General features: G+C 53.0%; 1 protein-coding gene across 1 annotated transcript in view; it reads left to right on the top strand.

Annotated features, from left to right (window-relative positions):
• LOC140492435 (transferrin receptor protein 2-like) overlaps positions 1–13,584 on the top strand; it is a 65,657-nt gene that overhangs the window by 45,421 nt on the left and 6,652 nt on the right. Inside the window, 6 exon segments of the mRNA XM_072591326.1 lie at positions 6–25; positions 4,529–4,596; positions 4,778–4,851; positions 7,427–7,511; positions 11,695–11,925; positions 13,207–13,347. Of these exon segments, the coding sequence (XP_072447427.1) occupies positions 6–25; positions 4,529–4,596; positions 4,778–4,851; positions 7,427–7,511; positions 11,695–11,925; positions 13,207–13,347 (619 nt within the window).

The following is a 13,584-nucleotide window of genomic DNA, read 5'->3' as shown; positions in this document are numbered from 1 at the left end:
TTCAGTCTCGATAAAGCTGTCCTGGGTAAGAATCTTCCTTCCCTTCCATCTGAGATATCCTGAGCAATCCAGTGGCTAATCCCTGAATCCAAGGGTCTCTTTCTTGGCCATTTCCCCATCAGCCTGACCTGTTCCCTGCCACTCGGTCACTTTTCTGAACTTACACGGTGGATGTGACATCGTAACATCAAAGTGCTGAATCCACAGTCCAGAGACGCTGACCGTCATTCTCACATTGGGCCCTTCTGCCTGTTTAGAAATCTAGGCTGTTTGGCTCTCTCCACCCCATGGCCCAAGTATCCACAAGGCTTCCTGGGCTAGGCCCAGCGCCTGCTGGGAATTGGCCAAATATTGAGCGGTGGAAATGGGATTCCTCCCTGTAAAGCCTCTATTTTCAGTGACATTCCCAGAGGTAACTGGCCCCTCAATTGCCCCACCCCCAAAGTCCCCTCAGAATCCTGGATCACTCCACAGCAACAGCCGTATAAGGTAATGAACCACAAAAGTGCAGGACTGTTCCCTCTCTAGCAGCTAATATCTTAACTGGGTGATCAGGCTTTGCGGCCTACTGTTCTCCCACCTCAGTCTGAAGACATGATTTGGAGATGCCGGTGTTGGACTGGGGTGTACAAAGTTAAAAATCACACAACACCAGGTTATAGTCCAACAGGTTTAATTGGAAGCACTAGCTTTGGAGCGATGCTCCTTCATCAGGTGATTGTGGAGGGCCTGATCGTAACACAGAATTTATAGCAAAAATTTACAGTGTGATGTAACTGAAATTATACATTGAAAGATTGATTGTCTGTTAAGCCTTTCATCTGTTAGAATACATTGATAGTTTCACTTCTTTCATGTGTAAATCACAAAACCCTTTTTTTAAAGTTGCATTCTCGGGTTAGCTGTTAACAATGGTGATAGCTAGACAATATGTTGAAGGTGTTAGCCCCTGTGTTCTCTGTCTATGACCTGATGTTTAGATTGATTCTAATCTAAAAAGTGAGATAACAGAGTTTTACATAAATTCATGCAGTTTTTGAGCTCAGAGTTCTACATGAATGTATGTGGTTTTTGAGCAAAGTGCAATGTAACTCTGCAAGTACAAATTCACCCCATAAAATATATGTGTGCATGTGGGTCTTTGTCTGTCTGTGTGTGTCTGTCTGGGGTGGGGGTTGTTTGTGTGTGTGTGTGTGTGTGTGTGTGTGTGTAGTGAGTGCAGTGTCTCAAGTCTGTGAGGGGGTGCATGTGTGGGAGTGTGTGTGTCTATAAGGGTGTGTGTGGATGTCTGTGTGCACATCTGTGTGTACCTGTGTCCGTGTGTATGTGAGAGAGTGTGTGTGTAGGAATATCTGTGTGTGTGTGTGTGTGTAGTGCAATGGTGATCACCTGTAATGTGACATGAACCCAAGATCCCAGTTGAGGCCCTCCCTATGGGGACCGAACTTAGCTATCAGCCTCTGCTTTGCCACTTTCCTCTGCTGCCTGTCCTGAAGTCCACCTTGGAGGATGGTCACCCGAAGGTCCGAGGCTGAATGTCCTGGACCACTGAAGTGTTCCCCAACTCATCCCACGTACTTCTCGTGTAGGCGACTTCTACTGCCTTCCAAAGGTACACAAAGCCAACACACCGGGACGTCCCATCGTGTCGAGCAATGGGACCCTATGTGAGAATCTCTCCGGCTATGTGGAAGGCATCTTGAAACCTATTGTACAGGGGATCTCCAGCTTCTGTCGCGACACTACAGATTTCTTACAGAAACTCAGGACCCACAGACCAGTCGAACCGGGAACATTCCTCGACACAATGGACGTTTCCGCACTCTACACCAGCATCCCCCACAAGGATGGCATCGCGGCAACAGCCTCAGTACTCAACACCAACAACTGCCAATCTCCAAACACAACTCATCCGCTTTATCCTCGATCACAACATCTTCACCTTTGACAACCAATTCTTCTTCCAGACACGGAACAGCCATGGGGACCAAATTTGCACCCCAATATGCCAACATTTTTATGCACAGGTTCAAACAAGATTTCTTCTCTATGGAGGATCACCAACCAACATTATACACCAGGTACATTGACACCATTTTCTTCCTCTGGACCCATGGCGAGGAGTCACTGATAAAACTACACCGTGACATCAACAAGTTTCATCCCACCATCAAACTCACCATGGACTACTCTCGACTGTCTGTCTCATTCTTGGACACATGCATCTCCGTCAAGGACGGACACTCAGCACCACACTCTACCGCAAACCCACAGACAACCTCACAATGCTACACTTCTCCAGCTTCCACCCAAAACATATTAAAACAGCCATTCCCTATGGACAGATCCTACGCATACACCGGATCTGCTCAGATGAGGAGGAACGTGACGGACACCTGGGAGTACTCAGGGATGCCCTCACAAGAACGGGGTACGATGCTCAACTCATCGACCGCCAGTTCCGACATGCCACAGCAAGGAACCGTAATGACCTCCTCAGGAGACAGACCCATGCTGCAACTGACAGGGTACCCTTCGTTGTTCAGTACTTCCCAGGAGCTGAAATATTACGCCATGTTCTTCGTGACCTGCAACACATTATCAATGAGGATGAGCACCTCGCCAAGTCCTTCCCCACACCTCCACTACTTGCCTTTTAAACAACCGCCAAACCTCAAACCTCAAAGTGCAATGGTGGTCACCTGTAATGTGACATGAACCCAAGGTCCCAGTTGAGGCCCTCCCTATGGGTACCGAACTTAGCTATCAGCCTCTGCTCGGCCACTTTCCTCTGCTGCCTGTCCCGAAGTCCACCTTGGAGGATGGTCACCTGAAGGTCCGAGGCTGAATGTCCTGGACCACTGAAGTGTTCCCCAACTCATTGTTGTTCGTAGCAAACTGCCCAGCTCTCAGGACAACTCCATACAACCCCGTCACGGTGGACGCTGCAAGACGTGTCAGATTGTGGACATAGATACCACTATTACACGTGGGGACACCTCCCACCTTGTACATGGTGGTACTCATGTGACTCAGCCAACGTTGTCTATCTTATATGTTGTAGGCAAGGATGCCCTGAGACATGGTACATTGGGGAAACCGAGCAAAGGCTACGACAACAGATGAATGTGCACCACACAACAATTAACAGACAGGAGGGTTCCCTCCCAGTTGGGGAACACTTCAGTGGTCCAGGACATTCAGCCTCAGACCTTCGGGTGACCATCCTCCAAGGTGGACTTCGGGACAGGCAGCAGAGGAAAGTGGCTGAGCAGAGGCTGATAGCTAAGTTCGGTCCCCATAGGGAGGGCCTCAACTGGGATCTTGGGTTCATGTCACATTACAGGTGATCACCATTGCACTATACACACACACAGACACACACACACATTCCTACACACACACACACACACACACACGTTCCTACACATACACACACACGTTCCTACACACACACACACACACACACGTTCCTACACATACACACACACACAGATATTCCTACACACACACACACACATTCCTACACACACACACACTCTCACATACACATGGACACAGGTACACACAGATGTGCACACAGACACCCACACACACCCTTATAGACACACACACTCCCACACATGCACCCCCTCACAGACTTAAGACACTGCACTCACTACACACACACACACACACACACACAAACAACCCCCACCCCAGACAGACAGACAGACACAGACAGGCAGACAAAGACCCACATGCACACATATATTTTATGGGGTGAATTTGTACTTTCAGAGTTACATTGCACTTTGCTCAAAAACCACATACATTCATGTATAACTCTGAGCTCAAAAACTGCATGATTTTATATAAAACTCTGTTATCTCACTTTTTAGATTGGAATCAATCTAAACATCAGGTCATAGACAGAGAACACAGGGGGCTAACACCTTCAACATATTGTCTAGCTATCACCATTGTTAACAGCTAACCCGAGAATGCAACTTTAAAAAAAAGTGAAACTATCAATGTATTCTAACAGATGAAAGGCTTAACAGACAATCAATTTTTCAATGTATAATTTCAGTTACATCACACTGCAAATTTTTGCTATAAATTCTGTGTTATGATCGAGCCCTCCACAATCACCTGATGAAGGAGCGTTGCTCCAAAAGCTAGTGTGCTTCCAATTAAACCTGTTGGATTATAACCTGGTGTTGTGTGATTTTTAACAGTCTGAAGACGGCTCTTTGAGCTAGGCCTCAGGCCTATTGCAGCTGTTCAGGTCCGTCCTGCGTTGCCTGACTCAGCCTCGGGCCTCAGCAGGATAGGGCTATGTGGGATCGTACTCGGCTGAGAGCCCAGTCAATCTGAGAAACTGTGGGTGCAGGCATCAGAAGACCTCAGAACTACCTGAAGCCTAACTACTGTGGGTTCAGACTCCATGTCTTTGTCACACTGTATAGTTCCCCAAAAGCATTTTGTTCTTTTTTTAACAGACAATTTTCTATTTATTTCGAACTAATATTTATTCCTTCTCCAGGGACTGGCAGACTACACACTGAGTCTAGTCCGCTCCTCCACAATCTGATGAAGACGACGATTAAGCAGGTTGGTTGTACGAACCCCAGCTGCTGCTGGTTTCTTATACCCTTCTCCCCACATCCCACTGCCACGGCCCGTCCCCATTCCCCACCTTACCCCCTTTCCCAAGCCTTTAGCACTCAACGTCTGACGGACATTGACGACTAGGGCCAATGTCTCTAACCCGGTGTGTCCTCTGTTATGGCAGATCAGCGACTCTCTGCAAGACAATTGGCGATACTACAAACAAATTGTGAGTCGGCCTCTGGAACTCACCGAAATGTAGGTAAAAACTGGGCGGGGGAGGGGAATGCAGTTGCCACAGGGGGGGAAGGAGTTTAGGGAATGTTACGGGGGAAGGGGCATATTCTGTGTCTACTGAGGGCTGAGATAGATTTCCGAATGGTTGGGGAAACAATGGTGAAAGGGCAGGTATCGAAGGGCTGGAGCAGAGTCGAGGGGTGGAATGGCCTCCTCCTGTTCCTATTTCTTACAGTCTATATCCCAGCAGTGAAATCTCACACTCCAAAACGGAAGGGGCGACACAGTGCCTCAGTGGTTAGCGCTGCTGCCTCACAGCACCAGGGACCTGGGTTCGATTCCAGCCTCGGGTGACTGTCAGTGTGGAGTTTCCCCGTGTCTGCGTGGGTTTCCTCCGAATGCTTTGGTTTCCTCCCACAGTCCAAAGATGTGTAGGTCAGGTGGATTGACCGTGCTAAATTGCCCGTAGTCAGAGGGAAATGGGTCTGGGTGGGTTAGTCTTTGGAGGGTTGGTGTGGACTGGTTGGGCTGAAGGGCCTGTTTCCACACGATAGGGAAACAATGTGGCTGGACTGTTGTAGGCAAGAGTGGGTGTGAGGTTGGGTTCGTGTCATGGGACTCTTTTTATGCTCTGCAGAAAAAGGTCTGGTTTAATTTGACCGTTGGGTGTTAGGAGTGAAGCCTTATCGTTGGAGACTGAGGCTGGAGTGACGTCGATCTGCTACCCCTGAGCATCTTGTGGGAGGTGTCTGTGCTCACAGAGTGATCACACTCCATCCTGAACCTCAGTGCCTGAGAAATGATTCCTAGTCCATCGTTCAGCACTGACTCCAGGCCCAGCTCTGAGAAGGAGCTTTGGCAGCACGCATTCCCAACCACCCATCCCCGGTGTCTGTCGGTTAGATATCGCATCACCTCGACCAGACCCAGAGGATACCGAGCTGGGCAGCTCCTGGGTCTTTTTCAGGGAGTGAGCTCCGTCAGTATGATCTGATAAACGTGTCCCATTTCTATATAAACCCAGTCATCACCAGATCACCCTGTGAGGGCCTGGCTATTGGGCATGACTATCGTAGGCTCTGTGGCCAGGCTGGGGGGCAATGGTTGCACTGTGCCCATGTCAGGGGTGAGAGGGCACAGTATCCCGGTTAGGGATAAGGGGCACCGTGTCCAAGTTAGGGTCAGGGGATACTGGGTCCAGGTTAGGGTTAAGAGCTCACTGTGTCCAGGTCATAGGGGGTTAAGGGGGTGCTATGTCCAGGTTAGGGTTAACGGGCACTGTGTTCAGGTTGGGGTCAGGGGGCACTGTGTCCAGGTTGGGATTATGGGGCACTGTCCAGGTTGGGATTATGGGGCACTGTGTCCAGGTTAAGGTTAAGGGGCATTGTGTCCAGTTTGGGCTCTGGGGGCACTGTGTCCAGGTTAGGGTTAAGGGACACTGTGTTCAAGTTGGGGTCAGGGGGCACTGTGTGCAGGTTAAGGTTGAGGGGCACTGTGTCCAGGTTAGGGTTAAGGAGCACTGTGTCCAGGTTAGGGTTAAGGAGCACTGTGTCCAGGTTGGGGTTAGGGGGCACTGTGTCCAGGTTGGGGTCAGGGGGCACTGTGTCCAGGTCATAGGGGTCAAGGGGCACTGTGTCCAGGTTGGGGTCAAGGGGCACTGTGTCCAGGTTGGAGTCAGGGGGCACTGTGTTCAGGTTGGGGTCAGGGGGCACTGTGTTCAGGTTGGGGTCAGGGGGCACAGTGTCCAGGTTAAGGTTAAGGGGCACTGTGTCCAGGTTGGGATCAGGGAGCACTGTGTCCAGGTTAAGGTTAAGGAGCACTGTGTCCAGGTTAAGGTTAAGGGGCACTGTGTCCAGGTCATAGGGGTTAAGGGGCACTGTGTCCAGGTTAAGGTTAAGGAGCACTGTGTCCAGGTTGGGAACAGGGGGCACTGTGTTCAGGTTGGGGTCAGGGGGCACTGTGTCCAGGTTAAGGTTAAGGGGCACTGTGTCCAGGTTAAGGTTAAGGGGCACTGTGTCCAGGCCATAGGGGTTAAGGGGCACTGTGTCCAGGTTGGGGTCAGGGGCACTGTGTCCAGGTTAAGGTTAAGGGGCACTGTGTCAAGGTTAAGGGTTAAGGGGCACTGTGTCCAGGTGGGGATCGTGGGCACTGTGTTCAGGTTGGGGTCAGGGGGCACTCTGTCCAGATTAAGGGGCACTGTGTCCAGGTTGGGGTCAGGGGGCACTATGTCCAGATTGGGATCAGGGGGCACTGTGTCCAGGTTAAGGTTAAGGGGCACTGTGTCCAGGTTGGGGTCGGGGGCACTGTGTCCAGGTTGAGGTCAGGGGGCACTGTGTCCAGGTTAAGATTAAGGGGCACTGTGTCCAGGTTAGGGTTAAGGGGCACTGTGTCCAGGCTGGGATCAGGGGGCGCTGTGTCCAGGTTAAGGTTAAGGGACATTGTGTCCAGGTTGGTGGGTACCCCGACCATGGGCAGCACTAGTGTCTGTGATTTCTGCCCCTTGGCCCTGGGTCTAAATGTCTCTCTCTAATGGAGGTGCAGTGTTCCTGAGCTCTCTCTCTCTCTCTCTCTCTCTCACCATGATTCTTCTCCACAGCCTACAGCCCCTGACCATGGACAGCAGCGCCTACCCTTTCACTGCCTTTGCTGGTGTCCCCGCCATGGAGCTCAGTTTCCGTCAGGTATGCCAGAGCGGGGACCACCTCCCCCAACACAACAACAACAACATTCTGCATTTCCATAGAAACCTTACACAGCGCCAATGTGTGACCACGAGCTTGCAGGGTGCGGTCTGACATAGGGGGGACCATAGAGAGAACAACACAGACAGTGAAGAGCTCGGGCTGAAGAGTTTGGAGGAGGGTTTCAGAGGAGGAGACCGAGAGAGAGAAAGAGAGGGGCAGAAGTTTAAGGAGGGAAGATTCCAGGCCTCAGAAAGCTGACAGCACAGTCATGGAGAGTGGGGCGATGGGAAACCACGGTTGGTCAATGGCCTGGAAGATCTCGGAGGGGCTGGAGGAGGGGGTTACAGAGATAGGGAGGGGGTTACTGAGATAGGGAGGGGGTGCAGGGGATGGAGGGGGTTACAGAGATAGGGACGGGGTACAGGGGATGGAGGGGGTTACAGAGATAGGGACGGGGTACAGGGGATGGAGGGGGTTACAGAGATAGGGAGGGGGTGCAGGGGATGGAGGGGGTTACAGAGATAGGGAGGGGGTGTAGGGGGTGACAGAGATAGGGAGGGGGTGTAGGGGGTTACAGAGATAGGGAGGGTGTGTAGGGACTGGAGGGGGTTACAGATATAGGGAGGGATGTAGGGGGTTACAGAGATAGGGAGGGTGTGTAGGGACTGGAGGGGGTTACAGAGATAGGGAGGGAGTGTAGGGGGTGACAGAGATAGGGAGGGTGTGTAGGGACTGGAGGGGGTTACAGAGATAGGGAGGGGGTGTAGGGGATGGAGGGGGTTACAGAGATAGGGAGGGTGTGTAGGGACTGGAGGGGGTTACAGAGATAGGGAGGGAGTGTAGGGGATGGAGGGGGTTACAGAGATAGGGAGGGTGTGTAGGGACTGGAGGGGGTTACAGAGATAGGGAGGGAGTGTAGGGGGTTACAGAGATAGGGAGGGGGTGTAGGGACTGGAGGGGGTTACAGAGATAGGGAGGGAGTGTAGGGGGTTACAGAGATAGGGAGGGTGTGTAGGGACTGGAGGAGGTTACAGAGATAGGGAGGGTGTGTAGGGGGTTACAGAGATAGGGAGGGGGTGTAGGGACTGGAGGGGGTTACAGAGATAGGGAGGGAGTGTAGGGGGTTACAGAGATAGGGAGGGTGTGTAGGGACTGGAGGGGGTTACAGAGATAGGGAGGGAGTGTAGGGGGTGAAGGAGGTTACAGAGATAGGGAGAGGGTGTAGGGGGTGACAGAGATAGGGAGGGGGTGTAGGGGGTTACAGAGATAGGGAGGGTGTGTAGGGACTGGAGGGGGTTACAGAGATAGGGAGGGATGTAGGGGGTGAAGGAGGTTACAGAGATAGGGAGAGGGTGTGTAGGGAGTGACAGAGATAGGGAGGGATTGTAGGGACTGGAGGGGGTTACAGAGATAGGGAGGGGGTGTAGGGGGTGACAGAGATAGGGAGGGGGTGTAGGGACTGGAGGGGGTTACAGAGATAGGGAGAGGGTGTAGGGAGTGACAGAGATAGGGAGGGATTGTAGGGACTGGAGGGGGTTACAGAGATAGGGAGGGAGTGTAGGGGGTGACAGAGATAGGGAGGGTGTGTAGGGACTGGAGGGGGTTACAGAGATAGGGAGGGGGTGTAGGGGATGGAGGGGGTTACAGAGATAGGGAGGGTGTGTAGGGACTGGAGGGGGTTACAGAGATAGGGAGGGAGTGTAGGGGATGGAGGGGGTTACAGAGATAGGGAGGGTGTGTAGGGACTGGAGGGGGTTACAGAGATAGGGAGGGAGTGTAGGGGGTTACAGAGATAGGGAGGGTGTGTAGGGACTGGAGGGGGTTACAGAGATAGGGAGGGAGTGTAGGGGGTTACAGAGATAGGGAGGGTGTGTAGGGACTGGAGGGGGTTACAGAGATAGGCAGGGAGTGTAGGGGGTGAAGGAGGTTACAAAGATAGGGAGAGGGTGTAGGGGGTGACAGAGATAGGGAGGGGGTGTAGGGACTGGAGGGGGTTACAGAGATAGGGAGGGAGTGTAGGGGGTTACAGAGATAGGGAGGGTGTGTAGGGACTGGAGGAGGTTACAGAGATAGGGAGGGAGTGTAGGGGGTTACAGAGATAGGGAGGGTGTGTAGGGACTGGAGGGGGTTACAGAGATAGGGAGGGAGTGTAGGGGGTGAAGGAGGTTACAGAGATAGGGAGGGTGTGTAGGGACTGGAGGGGGTTACAGAGATAGGGAGGGAGTGTAGGGGGTTACAGAGATAGGGAGGGTGTGTAGGGACTGGAGGGGGTTACAGAGATAGGGAGGGAGTGTAGGGGGTGAAGGAGGTTACAGAGATAGGGAGAGGGTGTAGGGGGTGACAGAGATAGGGAGGGGGTGTTGGGGGTTACAGAGATAGGGAGGGTGTGTAGGGACTGGAGGGGGTTACAGAGATAGGGAGGGAGTGTAGGGGGTTACAGAGATAGGGAGGGTGTGTAGGGACTGGAGGAGGTTACAGAGATAGGGAGGGTGTGTAGGGGGTTACAGAGATAGGGAGGGGGTGTAGGGGATGGAGGGGGTTACAGAGATAGGGAGGGTGTGTAGGGACTGGAGGGGGTTACAGAGATAGGGAGGGAGTGTAGGGGGTTACAGAGATAGGGAGGGTGTGTAGGGACTGGAGGGGGTTACAGAGATAGGGAGGGAGTGTAGGGGGTGAAGGAGGTTACAGAGATAGGGAGAGGGTGTAGGGGGTGACAGAGATAGGGAGGGGGTGTTGGGGGTTACAGAGATAGGGAGGGTGTGTAGGGACTGGAGGGGGTTACAGAGATAGGGAGGGAGTGTAGGGGGTGAAGGAGGTTACAGAGATAGGGAGGGGGTGTAGGGGGCTACAGAGGTAGGGAGGGGGTGTAGGGGGCTACAGAGGTAGGGAGGGGTTGTAGGATGTGGAAGAGGTTACAGAGATAGAGCGGGGGTTTTAGATTAGATTAGATTACATTACTTACAGTGTGGAAACAGGCTCTTCGGCCCAACAAGTCCACTCCGACCCGCCAAAGCACAACCCACCCATTCCCCTACATTTACCCCTTTTACCTAACACTACGGGCAATTTAGCAAAGTAGGGGCTAAATTTAGCAATTTAGGTGTAGGGGGTTACAGAGATAGGGAGGGGGTATAGGGGATGGAGGGGGGTGACAGAGATGGGGGGGGGATGTAGGGGCTGGAGGGGGTGACAGACATAGCCAGGGGGTATGGGTGCTGGAGGAGGTGACAGAGATAGGGAAGGGGCGTAGTGGCTGGAGGAGGTTACAGAGATAGGGAGGGGGTGTGGGGCTGGAGGGGGTGACAGAGATAGGGAGGGGGTGTAGGGGCTGGAGGTGGTGACAGAGATAGGGAGGGGGTGTAGGTGCTGGAGGAGGTGACAGAGATAGGGAGGGGGTGTAGGGGCTGGAGGGGATGACAGAGATAGGGAGGGGGTGTGGGGCTGGAGGGGGTGACAGAGATAGGGAGGGGGTGTAGGTGCTGGAGGAGGTGACAGAGATAGGGAGGGGGTGTAGGGGCTGGAGGGGATGACAGAGATAGGGAGGGGGTGTGGGGCTGGAGGGGGTGACAGAGATAGGGAGTGGGTGTTGAGTCTGGAGGGGTTACAAACATAGGGAGGGGGTGTAGGGGCTGGAAGGGGTTACAGAGATAGGGAGGTGGTGTAGGGGCTGGAGGGGGTGACAGACATGGCCAGGGGGGTTAGGGGCTGGAGGAGGTGACAGAGATAGGCAGGGGATGTCGGGGCTGGAGGAGGTTACAGAGATAGGGAGGGGGTGTAGGGGCTGGAGGGGGTGACAGAGATAGGGAGGGGGTGTAGGGGCTGGAGGGGGTGACAGAGATAGGGAGGGGGTGTAGGGGCTGGAGGGGGTGACAGAGATAGGGAGGGGGTGTTGAGGCTTGAGGGGGTGACAGAGATAGGGAGGGGGTGTAGGGGCTTACAGAGATGGGGAGGGTTGTATGGGCTGGAGGGGATAACAGAAATAGGGAGGGGGTGTAGGGGCTGGAGGAGGTTAACCCCTACCCAGTCTCTACACCTGTACCTATCTCTGACAGGCTGTCTTGCCCTGTAGTTACTGGCAGTACCTGAGGAGAGTGGGAGATATGGGTTATGTGTGGAAAGGGGCCCATCACTGTGTGGCATTGCCTGGTCACAGCAGTCTGCCCTTCCCTCCCTCCTTTAGGAAGACAACCTGGTCAATCCCTTCCTCAACACTGCACAGGACACCTACGAGAACCTGAGAATCAAGACCAAAAACAGACTGCAAGATATTTGTGAGGGAGTGGTGAGGATTGTTGGCCAGATAGCTCTTGAACTGACGTTCAATGACCGGCTCCATCTGAACTACGCAATCTACAGTGAGGTTACTCTGGATTACATCAACCAGTTCCGAACGTTCATGCCAGAACTAAAGGTAACAAGCATGAGATAATCAGCACAGTTTTATATTTCAGCCGTTACACCGGAGAACCCAGAGCCAATCAACCAACATACACAACAACATATCCAACAGCACTCCCTGTCCTGGGAGTGTTTGATGGGGACAGTGTAGAGGGAGCTTTACTCTGTATCTAACCCTGTGCTGTCCCTGTCCTGGGAGTGTTTGATGGAGACAGTGTAGAGGGAGCTTAACTCTGTATCTAACCCCGTGCTGTCCTTGTCCTGGGAGTGTTTGATGGAGACAGTGTAGAGGGAGCTTTACTCTGTATCTAACCCTGTGCTGTCCCTATCCTGGGAGTGTTTGATGGAGACAGTGTAGAGGCAGCTTTACTCTGTATCTAACCCCGTGCTGTCCTTGTCCTGGGAGTGTTTGATGGGGGACAGTGTAGAGGCAGCTTTACTCTGTATCTAACCCCGTGCTGTCCTTGTCCTGGGAGTGTTTGATGGAGACAGTGTAGAGGCAGCTTTACTCTGTATCTAACCCCGTGCTGTCCCTGTCCTGGGAGTGTTTGATGGAGACAGTGTAGAGGGAGCTTTACTCTGTATCTAACCCCGTGCTGTCCCTTTCCTGGGGAGTGTTTAATGGGGGACAGTGTAGAGGGAGCTTTACTCTGTATCTAACCCTGTGCTGTCCCTGTCCTGGGAGTGTTTGATGGGGGACAGTGTAGAGGGAGCTTTACTCTGTGTCTAACCCTGTGCTGTCCCTGTCCTGGGAGTGTTTGATGAGGGACAGTGTAGAGGGAGCTTTACTCTGTATCTAACCCCGTGCTGTCCCTTTCCTGGGGAGCGTTTGATGGGGGGTCAGTGTAGAGGGAGCTTTACTCTGTATCTAACCCTGTGCTGTCCCTGTCCTGGGAGTGTTTGATGGGGGGTCAGTGTAGAGTGAGCTTTACTCTGTATCTAACCCTGTGCTGTCCCTGTCCTGGGAGTGTTTGATGGGGGACAGTGTAGAGTGAGCTTTACTCTGTGTCTAACCCTGTGCTGTCCCTGTCCTGGGAGTGTTTGATGGGGGACAGTGTAGAGGGAGCTTTACTCTGTGTCTAACCCTGTGCTGTCCCTGTCCTGGGAGTGTTTGATGGGGACAGTGTGTTATAATTCTGTTATGAAGCCGAATGGAACGAATGACCAATATTTGCTTCTGTTTCACATTGTCCTGTTTGGTTTTCCTTCTCCCTGTCTCTCACTGATGCCCCCCGCCCCCCCCACCTCGCCCCACCTCGCCCCACCTCGCCCGTCCTGTTTGGGTGCCTATCAGAGTCGGGGACTCACTCTCCGGTGGCTGTATTCTGCCCGTGGGGATTTCCTGCGTGCGGCCGAGCGACTGAACAACCTCATCAGCACGTCAGCAGTGGACAATGAGGCCCTGAACCGCATGTACAACGATAAGATTATGAGGGTGAGTGTGAGACTGGGGTATGCCGATCCCAAAGGGGTTTGCAATGGTAGTTCTGTCATGGGACAGCCTCTGACCACGCTCTCTATCCTGTCGCAGCAACAAAGCGACTGTCAGGGGGTGCGTCGATCGCTCGTGAAGCCAATTGCAGAAGGGGATTAAAGGGGGGGGCAGGAAGGGGCTTCACTCGCTGTGGGATCCTGCGCATATGGGAGGGCAGACAACGATGGGATGGCCAGA

The sequence above is a fragment of the Chiloscyllium punctatum genome, chromosome 21, assembly GCF_047496795.1.
Source record: "Chiloscyllium punctatum isolate Juve2018m chromosome 21, sChiPun1.3, whole genome shotgun sequence".
Taxonomy (NCBI): Eukaryota; Metazoa; Chordata; class Chondrichthyes; order Orectolobiformes; family Hemiscylliidae; genus Chiloscyllium; species Chiloscyllium punctatum.
Note: the sequence above shows the minus strand (reverse complement) of the source record. Positions and strands in the feature narration are given on the sequence as shown.